The sequence below is a fragment of the Chiloscyllium plagiosum genome, unplaced genomic scaffold, assembly GCF_037043375.1.
Source record: "Chiloscyllium plagiosum isolate Xiang-an unplaced genomic scaffold, Cpla_swu_hap1 HiC_scaffold_11, whole genome shotgun sequence".
In the NCBI taxonomy this organism is placed as follows: domain Eukaryota; kingdom Metazoa; phylum Chordata; class Chondrichthyes; order Orectolobiformes; family Hemiscylliidae; genus Chiloscyllium; species Chiloscyllium plagiosum.
In genome coordinates, this window is record NW_028270149.1 from 1,999,601 (window position 1) to 2,019,159 (window position 19,559).

General features: G+C 51.5%; 1 protein-coding gene across 1 annotated transcript in view; it reads left to right on the forward strand.

The window, feature by feature from the left end:
* Window positions 1–8,416, forward strand: part of vgll1l (vestigial like family member 1-like) — a 32,560-nt gene extending 24,144 nt beyond the window's left edge. The window contains exons 3-4 of the mRNA XM_087991764.1: window positions 2,111–2,542; window positions 6,351–8,416. Of these exons, the coding sequence (XP_087847890.1) occupies window positions 2,111–2,542; window positions 6,351–6,394 (476 nt within the window). The 3' untranslated portion in view covers window positions 6,395–8,416. The remainder of the gene's footprint in view (window positions 1–2,110; window positions 2,543–6,350) is intronic.
* The last annotated feature ends 11,143 nt before the right edge of the window (window positions 8,417–19,559 follow it).

The following is a 19,559-nucleotide window of genomic DNA, read 5'->3' on the forward strand; positions in this document are numbered from 1 at the left end:
GCAGGGGTGTTCAGGAAGAGGACTCCGAAGACTCCCACCAGGAGGATGTGACATGGAGCGAGCAGGAACCTGGAACACAGTGACACTCAGTATCCGCTGGGAATTTCCGAGCTGAGCTGGAGAATGTTGTGCTGTGGAAGGGAGCTGACAGATTGTGTCAGGCACCACCTCATCGCCTGAGGGCCGAGCGGGTTCCTTGTGCTTCCATCTGTTTAACTGATTCTGATCGTTTCTCCAGTGAGAATAGAAACACCTGGAGAAACACAACAGGTTCCAGTAACACCTGTGCACGCGGAGAGAAATATTCTGATTGAAAGTTAATTAATATTAATAAGTGCGCAGTTATCCATTTCAGAACAAAATGGTTCGATTAGGATATCTTTTAGAAGGTTGAAATGAAATACAGTGGCTGTCCAAGGAGAGTCAGGTGTGCAGGAGAAAGTGAGGACTGCAGATGCTGGAGATCAGAGTCGAGAGTGTGTGATGCTGGAAAAGCACAGCAGGTCAGGCAGCATCCGGGGAGCAGGAGAATCAATGTTTCAGGCAAAAGCCCTTCTTCAGGAATTGAGGTTCAGGTGCATAGCCCTTTAAAAAAACCATGAACCACTGCAGGAGGAAACCATCAGGCTGCCGAAGGAGTGGCGTCTGCTGTGTCTGACGCTGCAGTTGCACAGACGCCATTTTGAATGCTGTGAGTAGATGCTGGTCCCACCCTGTCTTAGTCCTGGAGGCAGTTCAAATTAGATTCGCTACAGTGTGGGAACTGGCCCTTCGGCCCAACAAGTCCACACCGACCCTCTGCAGAGGAACCCACCCAGACCCATTCCCCTCTGACTAATGCACCTAACACTACCGGCAATTTAACATGGCCAATTCCCCTGACCTGCACATCTTTGGACTGTGGGAGGAAACCGGAGCACCCGGAGGAAACCCACACAGACACGGGGAGAATGTGCAAACTCCACACAGACAGTCGCCTGAGGCTGGAATCGAATCTGGGACCCTGGTGCTGTGAGGCAGCAGCGCTAACCACTGAGCCACCGTGCAGGTTTAACAGAGAGGAAACATGAATCTCAGGAGTTCAGTTTTGAGGAGAGATAAGTGCTTATTCTCTAGAATTTAGAAGGTTAAATGAGGAGTTAATCAAGATTGTCAAAGTATTAACAGGGGAAAAGATTAGATAAATGATTTCTACTGGTTGAAGATTCTGGAAAGTCTATGCATTAAGGCCAGACCGTTCAGGATGTGAGAAAGCCCCTTTACACACAGACAGCGGTGGAAATACAGAACTCTCTTCCACAAATGACAGTCAGTGCAAATTCAGTTGTTAGATTTACATCTGAAATAGACCACGTTTTATTAAACAAGGTGATCATGGGAACTTAAATAGAAATTGCTGGAAAAACTCAGCAGATCTGTCAGCATCTGTGGAGAGAAATCAAAGTTAACGTTTTGGGTCCAGTGACCCTCCTTCAAAGCCCAGGGTAAACACTGCGCTGGGGAAGGAGAGGCCTGGTGCCAATGGCTCATTCAAAGCTGACTCTGACATTTGAGGGAGTGGAGGGACTGCAACACTTTCCGAAGACCCCTTCCTTACATCAGATGTTAGTCTGAGATATTACACATATCACTGTTCAAACTGAAACTGGGAGCATCATCTAATAGCCCAGAGCCCCCGTCAGGGGAGCCTCCCTTTGAGAAAGTGTCTGTGTGAGTGAATGGGGAAGGTTTCGGATGTTCCTGGGAAGCTCTCAGCTTGAGGCCGTTCAGTTTGTTTTTGCAGCAGCAAAGATGAAGGCCAAGGGTCTTGGATTCAGCTTCTGCCATTGGGTTTCTCCTCCTGATCCCCCCCCCAAAACGGGTCTGGCCTTGAACAAAGACTCTTCTCTTCAGCCAATGGAGATAGGGGCTTATTGAGCCCACAAAATGATTGGTTCCACTTTAAATGTCTGTGTTCTTCATTCGGAAACAGGGAAAGGTGAAAGGTTAAAAGGAAAAGAGGGCAAAAGGGAAAGGGGAAGGGGAGAGGGGAGACGTGGGGGTGGGGAGGGTAGGGGGAGAGAGGGGAGGTGGGGAGATGTTATTGATGATGTTATCGGTGTCATTTCAGGTGGGAAACCCTCAGCCCACCCACTCCATTGGGATCCTCGTGCTCCACTCTGGTCCAATTCACCCCAAGGTGCCAACCTGTCTGCTGTGCCCCTCAAGGCTGTGGGTGCACCCCTCCCTGTGCCTCAGTACCACGTGGATAGTCCCTCGAACCTCCACCCTCAGCCTCACCACCCATGGCTCTTACCCAGAGTGAGTAGTCACAGCCTAGAGGACTCTATTTTCTGCCAGTCAATGCCTGATCTCCACCGACTGACGCCAGCTGCAATCAACAGCCATCAGTATAACTCCTTCCTGGTGCCACTGAGAGGGGAGGGCATGCCAGCTGAAACCAGCCAGCGACAGACGGTCCCAAAGTCTAACCTGACCTCAGCCTGGATAGAGCCAGTTCCTGGAGCTGCTGATGTGAGGCAGAGTGAGAGTGTCGATGCAGGTACGTGTACAAACTGACTGAGAATCGAATAGAGACAGAGACAGTACATTACAGCCACATCAACTCAAACTTCCCAATCTGATTGTTTAGAAATCTTCAAAGGTAATTAATACCAAGAGCGAAACAATTCCAATCAATATCATTGACATGATCAATTCCATATTGATCAATGTTATCTCTGAGCCTATTCCAGCTGCAGCTACTCTCTGTGCGTTTCAGTCCCACTCACTCACCTCAGCTACTAAACCTCCCCAACCCCCGAGCAGTTTCCCGAGACGCTACCAATGTTTAATAATTGATTCACCATGACCAGTGAGACGGGCATACCTCTCCGGTCAGAGCTGGTGATAGTGAGACATCAGTTTGAGAAGAATTCCCCCTGGGCCCATTTCGGATCCAGGTAGCTCCCTGTGATCCAGAGAGGGCCAGGATGGAGATTTCTTTCCTGAATTTGTGAATTAGATGGTTTCTCATTTCAATTCTCTAATTTCATGGTCATCATTTTCATTCCTGATGTCTCTAACTAACTGAATGTAACCTGTCCCCAGCTGAACCCGCAGGGTTTGCTCCTCAGGTCTCTCAGAGCTTCTGTTCTGATCGTGGCTGACCCAGTAACACAGAATCCCTGAGGGTTTCCCTCACGGATCAGAGAAGGTGGTCCAGGAGAATGCGGCAGGGGGTTGGCCAGACTGCGACTGAGACTTTTACACATCACAGTCTGAGAAAACATTTCACCAAAACACTAATTTCAAATCAAAGTTCCAAACCACCTTCTCACATCGGAATTTCATCTCCCGCTCAGAACTGACCCCCCAACAGTGCGGCGCTCCCTCAGCACTGACCCTCCGACAGTGCCCAATCCCTCAGCACTGACCCTCCGACAGTGCCCACTCCCTCAGCACTGACCCTCCAACAGTGCGGCACTCCCTCACCACTGACCCTCCGACAGTGCGGCACTCCCTCAGCACTGACCCTCCGACAGTGTGGCACTCCCTCAGTACTGACCCTCCGACAGTGCCCATTCCCTCAGCACTGACCCTCCAAAAGTGCGGCACTCCCTCAGCACTGACCCTCCAACAGTGCGGCACTCTCTCAGTACTGACCCTCCAACAGTGCGGCACTCCCTCAGTACTGACCCTCCGACAGTGCGGCTCTCCCTCAGTACTGACCCTCCGACAGTTCCCAATCCCTCAGCACTGACCCTCCAACAGTGCGGCACTCCCTCACCACTGACCCTCCGACAGTGCGGCACTCCCTCAGCACTGACCCTCCGACAGTGTGGCACTCCCTCAGTACTGACCCTCCGACAGTGCCCATTCCCTCAGCACTGACCCTCCAAAAGTGCGGCACTCCCTCAGCACTGACCCTCCAACAGTGCGGCACTCCCTCAGCACTGACCCTCCAACAGTGCGGCACTCCCTCACCACTGACCCTCCGACAGTGCCCAATCCCTCAGCACTGACCCTCCGACAGTGCCCACTCCCTCAGCACTGACCCTCCAACAGTGCGGCACTCCCTCACCACTGACCCTCCGACAGTGCGGCACTCCCTCAGCACTGACCCTCCGACAGTGTGGCACTCCCTCAGTACTGACCCTCCGACAGTGCCCATTCCCTCAGCACTGACCCTCCAAAAGTGCGGCACTCCCTCAGCACTGACCCTCCAACAGTGCGGCACTCTCTCAGTACTGACCCTCCAACAGTGCGGCACTCCCTCAGTACTGACCCTCCGACAGTGCGGCTCTCCCTCAGTATTGACCCTCCGACAGTTCCCAATCCCTCAGCACTGACCCTCCAACAGTGCGGCACTCTCTCAGTACTGACCCTCCAACAGTGAGGCACTCCCTCACCACTGACCCTCCAACAGTGCGGCACTCTCTCAGTACTGACCCTCCAACAGTGCAGCGCTCCCTCAGCACTGACCCTCCGACAGTGCCCACTCCCTCAGCACTGACCCTCCGACAGTGCCCACTCCCTCAGCACTGACCCTCCGACAGTGCCCACTCCCTCAGCACTGACCCTCCGACAGTGCCCACTCCCTCAGCACTGACCCTCCGACAGTGCCCACTCCCTCAGCACTGACCCTCCGACAGTGCTGCACTCCCTCAGCACTGACCGTCTTTGTAATTTTAGTGGATGATGTTTTGACAGCATTTTGTGAATTGAATTGAATCGAATTGATTGTCCCATGTACTGAGGTGCAGTGAAAAGCTTTGTCTTGTGAGTAATACAGGCAGATCACAGAGTTAAGTAGCATAGAGAAGTGAATAATAGATAACCCGCGGCAAAAACAAAAACACAGGTACAGGTGACTGTTAAGAGTTTGTGAGTCCATTCAGTATTCTAACAACAGTCGGGTAGAAACTGTTACGAAACCGTTTGGTGCGTGTGTTCAGGCTTCTGTCCCTTCTCCCTGATGGTAGAGATTCTCGTGTGTGTCTCTGTTTGGCTTGTCCTAGGATGGATGTGTTGTCCCAGTCGAAGTGGTGTCCTTCCTCATCCGTATGTGAGGATACTAGCGAGAGAGGGTCATGTTGTTTTGTGGATAGTTGATGTTCATGTATCTTGATGGCTAGTTTTCTGCCTGTTAGTCCAATGTAGTGTTTGTTACAGTCCTTGCACGGTATTTTATAAATGACGTTAGGTTTACTCATTGTCTGTATAGGGTCTTTCAAGTTCCTTAGCTGTTGTTTTAGTGTGTTGGTGGGTTTGTGGGCTATCATGATGCCAAGGGGTCTGAGTAGTCTGGCAGTCATTCTGAGATGTCTTTGATATAGGGGAGAGTGGCTAGGGTTTCTGGATGTGTTTTGTCTGCTTGTTTGGGTTTGTTGCTGAGAATCAGCGGACTGTGTTCATTGGGTGCCCATTCTTTTTGAATACACTGTATAGATGATTTTCCTCTGCTCTGTGTAGTTCCTCTGTGCCGCAGTGTGTGTTGGCTCAGTGAAATAATGTTCTGATGCAGCTCTGTTTGTGGGTGTTGGAATATTGTTTCTGTCGTTCAATAATTGGTCAGAATGTGTTGTTTTCCTGTAGACGCTGGTTTGAAGTTCCCCATTGGCTGTTCACTCTACTGTGACATCTAGGAATGGCAGTTTGTTGTTGTAGAGGGTGTAGAAGAACATTGCCAGGGTGGGATGGATGTTTGAGAATGCTGGCGGCCTTTCCCTGACAGTGGGCCTGGTAGATGGATTCTATAGATGGGAGGTTAGCCTTTGAGATTGTCCAGGCCGAGTTCACCACTCTCTGTAACCGTCTCCGATCTTGAATGGTACAGTTGAGTGATACATCCAGACAGAACGCTCTCGATGGCGCACCTATAAAAGTTGGCGAGGGTATTCGCCGTCATGGCAAACTTTCTCAGCTGCCTGAGGAAGAAGAGACGTTGTTGGGCCTTTGTAACCAGTGCATCCACATGAAGAGTCCAAGAAAGCTTGTTGTGGATGACCACTCCCAGGAGCTTGACACTCTCCACTCATTCCACCTCTGTGCTGTTAATGTGTCGGGGGGGCATGAGTAACATCCCGCTGAAAGTCAATAATGAGTTCCTTGGTTTTGCTGGCATTGAGAGCTGGGTTGTTCTCAGTGCACCATTTTTCCAGGTCTCCCACCTCCCGTCTGTGGTCTGCTTCATCGCCATCTGAGATTCAACCGACTATGGTGATGTCATCAGCGAACTTGTAAATGGCATTAGTCAGGTATTTAGCGACACAGTTATGGGTAGACAGCATTGTTGTCAGAGAAAGTCTCAGGTCGATGTGAAATGAAGTGTATAATTGTCTGATTTAATTCTTTTCTTTCTTCTCTAGGTTTACAAGCCCCTCAGAGGAGGAAGGACATTTACTGGTATTAGCCTGAGCTGTCTGCCTTTTCTCTGACTGGATGTTTGTCCGTGACCCCCAGCCCAGCCCAGCCCAGCCCAGCCTGGCCCAGCCCAGCCCAGCCTGGCCCAGCCCAGCCCAGCCCAGCCTGGCCCAGCCCAGCCCAGCCTGGCCCAGCCCAGCCCAGCCCAGCCCAGCCTGGCCCAGCCCAGCCCAGCCCAGCCCAGCCCAGCCTGGCCCAGCCCAGCCCATTGTTGTTCGAGCTCAGTAAACCTTCCCTTCTGCTGCCTGCTCCTTCCCATTCCTTCCCCAACAATTGTCTTTCTGAGCTGCTCCTTATCCTTACCCTCCTCATGCAGCTCCTGGTGTGAACCTGGGACCGCGGTGCGTATCTGACACCGATGAAGGAACTGGATTTAAAGCCTGGATGTGGTGGGAGTGGGACTGTAGGGCTGGGTCAGGGAGCAGTTGCTGCCGAAGGTTAATGGGCAATAAGCATCAAGTCCTTCTCTCTGACCCTGCTTGATCTTAACCCGGAATATTCTCCAATCAGGGAAGCACAGAGATTCCAAATGGTATGTAAAGTCTTTGGATAAATGTGTGGATCTTCAGTGAGGTGTTTGACTGACCGCCCTCTGATAGTGAGAGACCAAGGAGGCCAGAGGCAATGCCTCTTCACAAATTATAAACCGACTTCTGCAAAGGCGCAACTCAGAGTCTACAATAACATGGAAGCTCTTCAGCAACAAGTCATGGGCATCTTGCAAACAGAAACCATCTCTGGGCGCTTCACAGAAATGTTCCACAGCAAGGTTTGGGAGAATTCCAGATTTGTGACGGTCACCACTTGCTGGAACAGGTCAGACAAGGCAGCTCCGAATTGGCCGTGTTGGGATACCAGGGATCGAGAGAAAGGAAGTGCTGGGATAATGGAGCGTGTCTGAAAATAGGGATAAAAATACATCCAAGTCGATAAGGAATCTCCACGTGAAACACATTATTCACTTACTCAGAGAGAGTTGTGCTTAAAGTGAAGTCCAAATATTACCTGCTGAAATCTCGTAATATTTACTATTTAAAACAACAGAAGACCTCAAAACTGAATATTGCTGAGAAAAAGCACATCTGATTGAAATTTTTCATCTTGCGTCATCAGGACTATTAGCAAGAATGCCAAATAAAAGCAAAACAACATTTACCCAGAATGCTGATTGTTTGGCAAGTGGACTCTAATTGGTTTAGATGTTGCTCTCGAGTGCAGAGAAATCTAAACAGAATGTGTTTTCTTTAGGAGGAATCTGAAGGAGATTCACTCTGTTTCTCTCTCCACAGATGCTGCTTTATTTCTCCAGCACTTCCTGTGTTAGGGTTTTGCTGATCTCTCTCTCATGTCTAAATTGTGTGTGTTTAACTGTGCGATCTCAGACTAAACACTCCTGGTCCCTCAATTCCATCTACTGGTTAGTGAGAGCTCAGGGCTTGTTACCAAATAGTTTGCATTTCTTGGGCAATGTCAGAGTGACCAGCTGCTGATAGTCCGACAGATAAACCAAACGGGTGAATGAAATGGCCTGTGGTTTGTTTTCACATTTTCTCTGAAGTTTATTTTGATCAAAGGCGCAGAGCTGGAGATATGCTCGCTCATTGTCTTTGCCCAGCTCAGTCAAGTTGCAGTTTCCTCTGTCCTCGCCCCAGTTTCAGTCACACAGCACAGGCTATGTATCCAGAGACTGTGGGTAGGACTGCCTGGGGAGGTTAGCACCAGGGGGTAGGGATCTGGTGTCATGAAGAGTTGGGGGGGAGGGGGGAGTTGGGAAACATCAGGATTTGCAGATGCTGGAGATCAAAGTTGAAACTTTATTGCTGGAACAGCACAGCAGGTCAGGCAGCATCCAGGGAACAGGAGATTCGACGTTTCGGGCACAGGCCCTTCTTCAGGAATGAGCAGAGAGTGTTCAGCAGGAGAAGATAAAAGGTAGGGAGGAGGGACTTGGAGGAGGGGCGTTGGAAATGTGATAGGTGGAAAGAGGTCAAGGTGAGGGTGATAGGTTGGAGTAGGATGGAGGCGGAGAGGTCAAGAAGAAGACTGCAGGTCAGGAAGGCGGTGCCGGGCTGGAGGGATCCGGCTGAGACAAGGTGGGGGGAGGGGGGATGAAGAAACTGGTGAAGTCCAAGTTCATCCCCTGTGGTTGGAGGGTTCCCAGTCGGAAGATAAGACGCTCCTCCTCCGACCGTCGGGTTGTTGTGGTTTGGCGGTGGATGAGTCCAATGACCTGCATATCCTCGGTGGAGTGGGAGGGGGAGTTGAAATGCTGTGCTACAGGGTGATTGGGTTGGTTCGTCCGGGTGGCCCAGAGGTGCTCTCTGAATCGCTCCGCAAGTAGGCGGCCTGTCTCCCCAATATAGAGGAGGGCACACCGGCTGCAGCGGATTTGTAAATGTTTCACCGTGAGGTGGAGGGAGGCCCTGCAATATTATCAGAGTATGCTCCCGCCTGACTCACTGTCATTTACTAGAGCCATCCACCAACACCCACAACATGAACTATTTAAAGATATTTATATTTTGACTAATGAATCTGAGGGCCAGTTTGATTAATGTCATTGTTATCAACATCAAAGTTTAATCATCCAGAATTTCTTCACAGGTGGGCGTTGCTGACTGGCAGTCCCTCAGATGGGGGTAACGTGGGTTTAAACTGGAGCTTTCAGTGGAAGGAGCCAGTAACCTCCTGTTGACAGAGTGCTTTGGGGAATCTCAAGGATTGTGAGGAACACACAGGGAACAATAAGTGAAACACAAGTTGATTCTCAGCAGTGAAGCATCTGAACAGCAATGAGACCCCCCTCCAGTGTATTGTATTGTAAATAGCAGCATAATCACAAATTGACAGAAGTAATCACCTGAAGTCTATAATAGGTCACAATATTGACATTAAATAAATAATATACTTTTCTACAGACATTTTGCAAAAGTAAACACCAACCATACAGCAATAGCCAGCTCTGACACATTGTCCAATGTTAGAGCTGGTAGTGCACACTGTCATCAGTACACCCAGGACATATTGTACAAGATACATCTTAACTCAGTGTACACTCAGTATACAGGGACACACTGTACACTGTACTGGGTATACCCGGGGCACTCTGTACTGGGTATACCTGGGACACGCTGTACTGGGTATACCCGGGGCACTCTGTACTGGGTATACCTGGGACACTCTGTACTGGGAATACCCGGGGCACTCTGTACTGTGTATACCTGGGGCACTCTGTACTGGGTATACCCGGGGCACTCTGTACTGGGTATACCTGGGGCACTCTGTACTGGGTATACCTGGGACACTGTGTACTGAGTATACCCGGGACACTCTGTGCTGGGTATACTTGGGACACTCTGTACTGGGTATACCCGGGACACGCTGTACTGGGTATACTTGGGACACTCTGTACTGGGTATACCCGGGGCACTCTGTACTGGGTATACCTGGGGCACTCTGTACTGGGTATACCTGGGGCATTCTGTACTGGGTATACCTGGGACACTGTGTACTGAGTATACCCGGGACACTCTGTGCTGGGTATACCTGGGACACTCTGTACTGGGTATACCCGGGACACGCTGTACTGGGTATACTTGGGACACTCTGTACTGGGTATACCCGGGGCACTCTGTACTGGGTATACCTGGGGCACTCTGTACTGGGTATACCTGGGGCATTCTGTACTGGGTATACCTGGGGCACTCTGTACTGGGTATACCTGGGACACTGTGTACTGAGTATACCCGGGACACTCTGTGCTGGGTATACCTGGGGCACTCTGTACTGGGTATACCTGGGACACTCTGTACTGGGTATACCTGGGACACTCTGTACTGGGTATACCCAGGACACTCTGTACTGGGTATACCCGGGACACTCTGTGCTGGGTATACCCAGGACACTCTGTACTGGGTATACCTGGGACACTCTGTACTGGGTATACTTGGGACACTCTGTACTGGGTATACTTGGGACACTCTGTATTTGGTATACCCAGGACACTCTGTACTGGGTATACCTGGGGCACTCTGTACTGGGTATACTTGGGACACTCTGTACTGGGTATACTTGGGACACTCTGTACTGGGTATATCCGGGACACGCTGTACTGGGTATACTTGGGACACTCTGTACTGGGTATACCCGGGACACTCTGTACTGGGTATACCCGGGACACTCTGTACTGGGTATACCCGGGACACGCTGTACTGGGTATACTTTGGACACTCTGTACTGGGTATACCTGGGACACTCTGTACTGGGTATACCTGGGGCACCCTGTGCTGGGTATACCTGGGACACTGTGTGCTGGGTATACTTGGGGCTCTCTGTACTGGGTATACCTGGACCACTCTGTACTGGGTATACCCAGGACACTCTGTACTGGGTATGCCTGGGACACTTTGTACTGGGTACACCCAGGACACTCTGTACTGGGTATACCTGGGGCACTCTGTACTGGGTATACTTGGGACACTCTGTATTGGTATACCCAGGACACTCTGTACTGGGTATACCTGGGGCACTCAGTACTGGGTATACCCGGGACACGCTGTACTGGGTATACTTGGGACACTCTGTACTGGGTATACTTGGGACACTCTGTACTGGGTATACCCGGGACACGCTGTACTGGGTATACTTGGGACACTCTGTACTGGGTATACCTGGGGCACTCTGTACTGGGTATACCTGGGACACTCTGTACTGGGTATACCTGGGACACTCTGTACTGGGTATACCCGGGACACTCTGTGCTGGGTATACCTGGGGCACTCTGTACTGGGTATACTTGGGACACTCTGTACTGGGTATACTTGGGACACTCTGTACTGGGTATACCTGGGACACTCTGTACTGGGTATACCTGGGACACTCTGTACTGGGTATACCCGGGGCACTCTGTACTGGGTATACCCGGGACACTCTGTACTGGGTATACCCGGGGCACTCTGTACTGGGTATACCCGGGACACGCTGTACTGGGTATACCCGGGACACTCTGTACTGGGTATACCTGGGGCACTCTGTACTGGGTATACCCGGGACACGCTGTACTGGGTACACCTGGGACACTCTGTACTGGGTATACCCGGGGCACTCTGTACTGGGTATACCCGGGACACGCTGTACTGGGTATACCCGGGACACTCTGTACTGGGTATACCTGGGGCACTCTGTACTGGGTATACCTGGGACACTCTGTACTGGGTATTCCTGGGACACTCTGTACTGGGTATACCCGGGACACTCTGTACTGGGTATACCCGGGGCACTCTGTACTGGGTATACCCGGGACACGCTGTACTGGGTATACCCGGGACACGCTGTACTGGGTATACCTGGGGCACTCTGTACTGGGTATATCTGGGACACTCTGTACTGGTTATACCCGGGACACGCTGTACTGGGTATACCCGGGACACGCTGTACTGGGTATACCCGGGACACGCTGTACTGGGTATACCTGGGACACTCTGTACTGGGTATACCTGGGGCACCCTGTGCTGGGTATACCTGGGACACTGTGTGCTGGGTATACTTGGGGCTCTCTGTACTGGGTATACCTGGACCACTCTGTACTGGGTATACCCAGGACACTCTGTACTGGGTATGCCTGGGACACTTTGTACTGGGTACACCCAGGACACTCTGTACTGGGTATACCTGGGGCACTCTGTACTGGGTATACTTGGGACACTCTGTATTGGTATACCCAGGACACTCTGTACTGGGTATACCTGGGGCACTCAGTACTGGGTATACCCGGGACACGCTGTACTGGGTATACTTGGGACACTCTGTACTGGGTATACTTGGGACACTCTGTACTGGGTATACCCGGGACACGCTGTACTGGGTATACTTGGGACACTCTGTACTGGGTATACCTGGGGCACTCTGTACTGGGTATACCTGGGACACTCTGTACTGGGTATACCTGGGACACTCTGTACTGGGTATACCCGGGACACTCTGTGCTGGGTATACCTGGGGCACTCTGTACTGGGTATACTTGGGACACTCTGTACTGGGTATACTTGGGACACTCTGTACTGGGTATACCTGGGACACTCTGTACTGGGTATACCTGGGACACTCTGTACTGGGTATACCCGGGGCACTCTGTACTGGGTATACCCGGGACACTATGTACTGGGTATACCCGGGGCACTCTGTACTGGGTATACCCGGGACACGCTGTACTGGGTATACCCGGGACACTCTGTACTGGGTATACCTGGGGCACTCTGTACTGGGTATACCCGGGACACGCTGTACTGGGTACACCTGGGACACTCTGTACTGGGTATACCCGGGGCACTCTGTACTGGGTATACCCGGGACACGCTGTACTGGGTATACCCGGGACACTCTGTACTGGGTATACCTGGGGCACTCTGTACTGGGTATACCTGGGACACTCTGTACTGGGTATACCTGGGACACTCTGTACTGGGTATACCCGGGACACTCTGTACTGGGTATACCCGGGGCACTCTGTACTGGGTATACCCGGGACACGCTGTACTGGGTATACCCGGGACACGCTGTACTGGGTATACCTGGGGCACTCTGTACTGGGTATATCTGGGACACTCTGTACTGGTTATACCCGGGACACGCTGTACTGGGTATACCCGGGACACTCTGTACTGTACACATGGTATAGACTAATAGGACATAGAACAGTATTGCACAGGCCCTTTGGCCCCTGATGTTGTGCTGAGCATTTATCTTAATCCAAGATCAACCTAACCTACACACCCCTCCATTTACTGCCGTCCATGTGCTTGGCCAGGAGTTGCTTAAATCTCCCTGATGACCCTGACTGTGAAACTTGAAAGGGTTCAGAAAAGATTTACAAGGATGTTGCCAGGGTTGGAGGATTTGAGCTGCAGGGAGAGGCTGAACAGGCTGGGGCTGTTTTCCCTGGAGCGTTGGAGGCTGAGGGGTGACCTTATAGAGGTTTACAAAATTATGAGGGGCATGGATAGGATAAATAGACAAAGTCTTTTCCCTGGGGTGGGGGAGTCCAGAACTAGAGGGCATAGGTTTAGGATGAGAGGGGAAAGATATAAAAGAGACCTAAGGGGCAACTTTTTCACACAGAGGGTGGTACGTGTATGGAATGAGCTGCCAGAGGATGTGGTGGAGGCTAGTACAATTGCAACATTTAAGAGGCATCTGGATGGGTATATGAATAGGAAGGGTTTGGAGGGATATGGGCCGGGTGCTGGCAGGTGGGACTAGATTGGGTTGGGATATCTGGTCGGCATGGATGAGTTGGACCGAAGGGTCTGTTTCTATGCTGTACATCTCTATGACTCTATGACTCTAGAAGAGTAATGATCCTGATTTTTTGTTGCAGTAAAGTAATATATTGATTCATATTTTCTTGCATTCTAAATGAAGTATAAAAAGAGAAGGTGAAGTTTGTGATAATTAAACCGAGCAGCATTGTGGTTCTGTCTGAGAAATTAAATTGATAATCGAGAAGAATTGGATTGTAATGTTTATTCACTCACTCACTCACAAATGCAAACAGCCCCACATATAACCTGCTCCTTTATCCACAGACAGAGATCGTTTATTCAAATTAATCTCGTCAGCGATGTGAGGAGGCACCTCTGCAGTTGGTGGGGCTGGGACCCTGGTCTCCTAGCCCAGAGCCATGGACACTACCTCAGTGCCACAACTGAGTCTCCGGTTTGCTCTCAAAACCTGAATACAATTGCACAGTGTCCCATGGCACTGTGGTAGTGACCCTCTCTCTGAGCCAGGAGACACTGGTTGGGGTCCCACCGGCGCCCAGCGGTTTTCAGAACCTCTGGGATAACTCCGATCCCACATTCCCAGAAATTGAATGAATCCTTAGAAGAGTATAAAGGCAGTAGGAATATTTTTAAGAGGGAAATCAGGAGGGCAAAAAGGGGACATGAGAAAGCTTTGGCAAATAGAATTAAGGAGAATCCAAAGGGGTTTTACAAATATATTAAGGACAAAAGGGTAACTCGGGAGAGAATAGGGCCCCTCAAAGATCAGGCCTTTGTGTGGAGCCACAGAAAATGGGGGAGATGCTAAATGAGTATTTTGCATCAGTATTTACTGTGGAAAAGGATATGGAAGATATAGACTGTAGGGAAGTAGATGGTGACATCTTGCAAAATGTCCAGATTACAGAGGAGGAAGTGCTGGATGTCTTGAAAAGGTTAAAGGTGGATAAATCCCCAGGACCTGATCAGGTGTACCCGAGAACTCTGTGGGAAGCTGGAGAAGTGATTGCTGGGCCTCTTGCTGAGATATTTGTATCATGGATAGTCACAGGTGAGGTGCCAGAAGACTGGAGGTTGGCAAACGTGGTGCCACTGTTTAAGAAGGGTGGTAAGGACAAGCCAGGGAACTATAGACCGGTGAGCCTGATGTCGGTGGTGGGCAAGTTGTTGGAGGGAATCCTGAGGGACAGGATGTACATGAATTTGGAAAGGCAAGGACTGACTTGGGATAGTCAACATGGCTTTGTGCGTGGGAAATCATGTCTCACAAACTTGATTGAGTTTTTTGAAGAAGTAACAAAGAAGATTGATGAGGACAGAGCAGTAGATGTGATCTATATGGACTTCAGTAAGGCGTTCGACAAGGTTCCCCATGGGAGACTGATTAGCAAGGTTAGATCTCATGGAATACAGGGAGAACTAGCCATTTGGATACAGAACTGACTCAAAGGTAGAAGACAGAGGGTGGTGGTGGAGGGTTGTTTTTCAGACTGGAGGCCTGTGACCAGTGGAGTGCCACAAGGATCAGTGCTGGACCCTCTACTTTTTATCATTTACATAAATGATTTGGATGCGAGCATAAGAGGTACAGTTAGTAAGTTTGCAGATGACACCAAAATTGGAGGTGTAGTGGACAGCGAAGAGGGTTACCTCAGATTACAACAGGATCTGGACCAGATGGGCCAATGGGCTGAAAAGTGGCAGATGGAGTTTAATTCAGATAAATGCGAGGTGCTGCATTTTGGGAAAGCAAATCTTAGCAGGACTTATACACTTAATGGTAAGGTCCTAGGGAATGTTGCTGAACAAAGAGACCCTGGAGTGCTGGTTCATAGCCCTTTGAAAGTAGAGTCACAGGTAGATAGGATAGTGAAGAAGGTGTTTGGTATGCTTTCCTTTATTGGTCAGAGTATTGAGTACAGGAGTTGGGAGGTCATGTTGCAGCTGTACAGGACATTGGTTAGGCCACTGTTGGAATATTGTGTGCAATTCTGGTCTCCTTCCTATCGGAAAGATGTTGTGAAACTTGAAAGGGTTCAGAAAATATTTACAAGGATGTTGCCAGGGTTGGAGGATCTGAGCTACAGGGAGACGCTGAACAGGCTGGGGCTGTTTTCCCTGGAGCGTCGGAGGCTGAGGGGTGACCTTATAGAGGTTTATAAAATCATGAGGGGCATGGATAGGGTAAATAGACAAAGTCTTTTCCCTGGGATGGGGGAGTCCAAAACTAGAGGGCATAGGTTTAGGCTGAGAGGGGAAAGATATAAAAGAGCCCAAAAGGCAACTTTTTCACGCAGAGGCTGGCATTTGGATGGGTATATGAATAGGAAGGGTTTGGAGGGATATGGGCCGGGTGCTGGCAGGTGGGACTAGATTGGGTTGGGATATCTGGTCGGCATGGACAGGTTGGACCGAAGGGTCTGTTTCCATCCTGTACATCACTATGACTCTATGACTTAATGTTCTCCCAGACCCTGGGGGTCTCTGAGGGTGGGCTGCAGCAGGAATTTCCACAGAGAGGAATGGACCCAGGCTCAGTACCCCCACCCCAACAATGCGCAGACCCCACACACCACCCCCACACTGACCCCCACAATGTGCCGACCCCCCCCCAACACCCCCACCCCCGTACTACTCCCGGGTTACTGTGAGGGGGGGTGGGGGGTGGGATTGGTGTGGGGGTGGTGTGGGGGTGTGGAGTGTGGAGGTGGGTCGGTGTGGGGGGTCGGTGTGGGGGTGTTGGTGTGGAAGGGTGGGGTGTGGGGGTTGGGTGTGGTGTGGGGGTGTGGGATGTGGAGGTGGGGTCGGTGTGGGGGGTCGGTGTGGGGGTATTGGTGTGGGAGGGTGGGGTGTGGGGGTTGGGTGTGGTGTGGGGGTGTGGGGTGTGGAGGTGGGGTCGGTGTGGGGGGTCGGTGTGGGGGTATTGGTGTGGGAGGGTGGGGTGTGGGGGTGGGGTGTGGGGTGGGGTCAAGTGTGGGGGCGTGGGGTGTGGGGGTGTGTTCAGTATGGGGGATGGGGTGTGGGTGAGGGGTCAGGGTGGGGGTGTAGGGTCATAGAACATAGAACATAGAAGAATACAGCGCAGTACAGGCCCTTCGGCCCTCGATGTTGCGCCGATCCAAGCCCACCTAACCTACACTAGCCCACTATCCCCCATATGCCTATCCAATGCCCGTTTAAATGCCCATAAAGAGGGAAAGTCCACCACTGCTACTGGCAGGGCATTCCATGAACTCACGACTCGCTGAGTAAAGAACCTACCCCTAACATCTGTCCTATACCTACCCCCCCCCCCTTAATTTAAAGCTATGCCCCCTCGTAATAGCTGACTCCATACGTGGAAAAAGGTTCTCATAGTCAACCCTATCTAAACCCCTAATCATCTTGTACACCTCTATCAAGTCACCCCTAAACCTTCTTTTCTCCAATGAAAACAGCCCCAAGTGCCTCAGCCTTTCCTCATACGATCTTCCTACCATACCAGGCAACATCCTGGTAAACCTCCTCTGCACCCGTTCCAGTGCCTCCACATCCTTCCTATAGTATGGCGACCAAAACTGCACACAATACTCCAGATGCGGCCGTACCAGAGTCTTATACAACTGCAACATGACCTCAGGACTCCGGAACTCAATTCCTCTACCAATAAAAGCCAGTACGCCATATGCCTTCCTCACCGCACTATTTACCTGGGTGGCAACTTTCAGAGATCTGTGTACATGGACACCAAGATCCCTCTGCTCATCCACACTACCAAGTATCCGACCATTAGCCCAGTACCTCATCTTTTTGTTATTCTTCCCAAAGTGAATCACCTCACACTTAGCTACATTGAACTCCATCTGCCACCTTTCTGCCCAGCTCTGCAGCTTATCTATATCCCGCTGTAACCTGCCACATCCTTCCTCACTGTCTACAACTCCTCCGACTTTCGTATCATCCGCAAACTTGCTCACCCAACCTTCTAACCCCTCCTCCAGGTCATTTATAAAAATGACAAACAACAATGGTCCCAAAACAGATCCTTGCGGAACACCGCTAGTGACGGCACTCCAAGATGAACCTTTGCCATCAACTACTACCCTCTGTCTTCTTCCAGCCAGCCAACTCCTAATCCAAACCTCCAACTCACCCTCAATGCCATACCTCCGTATTTTTTGCAGTAGTCTACCATGGGGAACCTTATCAAACGCCTTACTAAAATCCATATACACCACATCTACTGCTTTCCCCTCGTCCACCTCCTTAGTCACCTTCTCAAAGAATTCAATAAGGTTTGTGAGGCACGACCTGCCCTTCACAAAACCATGCTGACTATCCTTGATCACATTATTCCTATCCAGATGTTCATAAATCCTATCCCTTACAATTCTCTCTAAGACTTTGCCCACAACAGAAGTGAGACTCACCGGCCTATAGTTACTAGGGTTATCCCTGCTCCCCTTCTTGAACAAGGGAACCACATTTGCTATCCTCCAGTCTTCTGGCACTACTCCTGTAGACAACGAGGACATAAAAATCAAGGCCAATGGCTCTGCAATCTCCTCCCTTGCTTCCCAGAGAATCCTAGGATAAATGCCATCAGGCCCAGGGGACTTATCTATTTTCACCCTTTCCAGGATTTCCAACACCTCTTCTCTACATACCTCAAAGCCATCCATTCTACTTATTTGTGACTCAGTATTCACATCGACGACAATGCCCTGTTCCTGAGTAAATACTGAAGAAAAGTATTCATTCAGTGTCTCCCCAATCTCTTCAGCAGGTCGGTGTGGGGGTGGGGTCAGTGTGGGAGGGGTTGGTGTGTGGGGGGCCGGTGTGGGTTGGTCAGTGTGGGGTGTGGGGGTGGGGTCGGTGTGGGGTCAGTGTGGGGGGGTCAGTGTGGGGTCGGGGTTGGGGACGGTGTGGGATGTGGGGGTGGGGTCGTGTCAGGGTGGGGAGGAACAGGGGTAGGAGAGGAGTGACCATCGAAACATGGAATATTGGAACAGGAGATGGCCATTCAGCCCCCCCACTCTCCCCCACTCTCCCCCACTCTCCCCCGCTCTCCTCCCCGCTCTCCCCCCGCTCTCCCCCCGCTCTCCCCCGCTCTCCCCGCTTCACCCCGCTCTCTCCCTCTCTCCCCACTCTCTCCCTCTCTCCCCCACTCTCCCCCCACTCTATCCCCACTCCCCGCCACTCTCCCTCACTCTGCCCCCCACACTCACCCCCGCTCTCCCCACTCTGTCTACACTCTCCCCCCACTCCCCCAACTCTCACCCCCACTCTCCCCACTCTCCCCACTCTCCCCCGCTCTCCCGCCACTCTCTCCCGCTCTATCCCTACTCACCCGCCACTCTCTCCCCACTCTCTCCCCACTCTCTCCCCACTCTCTCCACGCGCTCCCCCCTGCTCTCCCCCCACTCTCCCCATGCTCTACCCCTGCTCTGTCCCCAACTCTCACCCCCACTCTCCCCCCACTCTCCCCTCTCCACCCGCTCTCCCGCCACTCTCTCCCGCTCTCCCCTACTCTCTCCCTCCTCTCTCTGCACTCTGCCCCCACTCTCCCCCCACTCTCCCCCCACTCTCCCCCCACTCTCTCCCCATTCTCCCCCCACTCTCCCCTCTCCACCCGCTCTCCCGCCACTCTCTCCCGATGTCCCCTACTCTCTCCCCACTCTCTCCCCACTCTCTCCCCACTCTCCCCCCACTCTCCCCCACTCTCCACCACTCTCCCCCCACTCTCCCCCTCTCTCTCCGTGCTCTCCCTGCTCTCTGCCTCTCTCCCTCACTCTCCCCCCACTCTCCCCCACTCTCCCCCACTCTCCACCTGCTCTCCCCTGCTCTCCCCTGCTCTCACCCACTCATCCCCACTCTCCCACTCTCTTTCCCCCC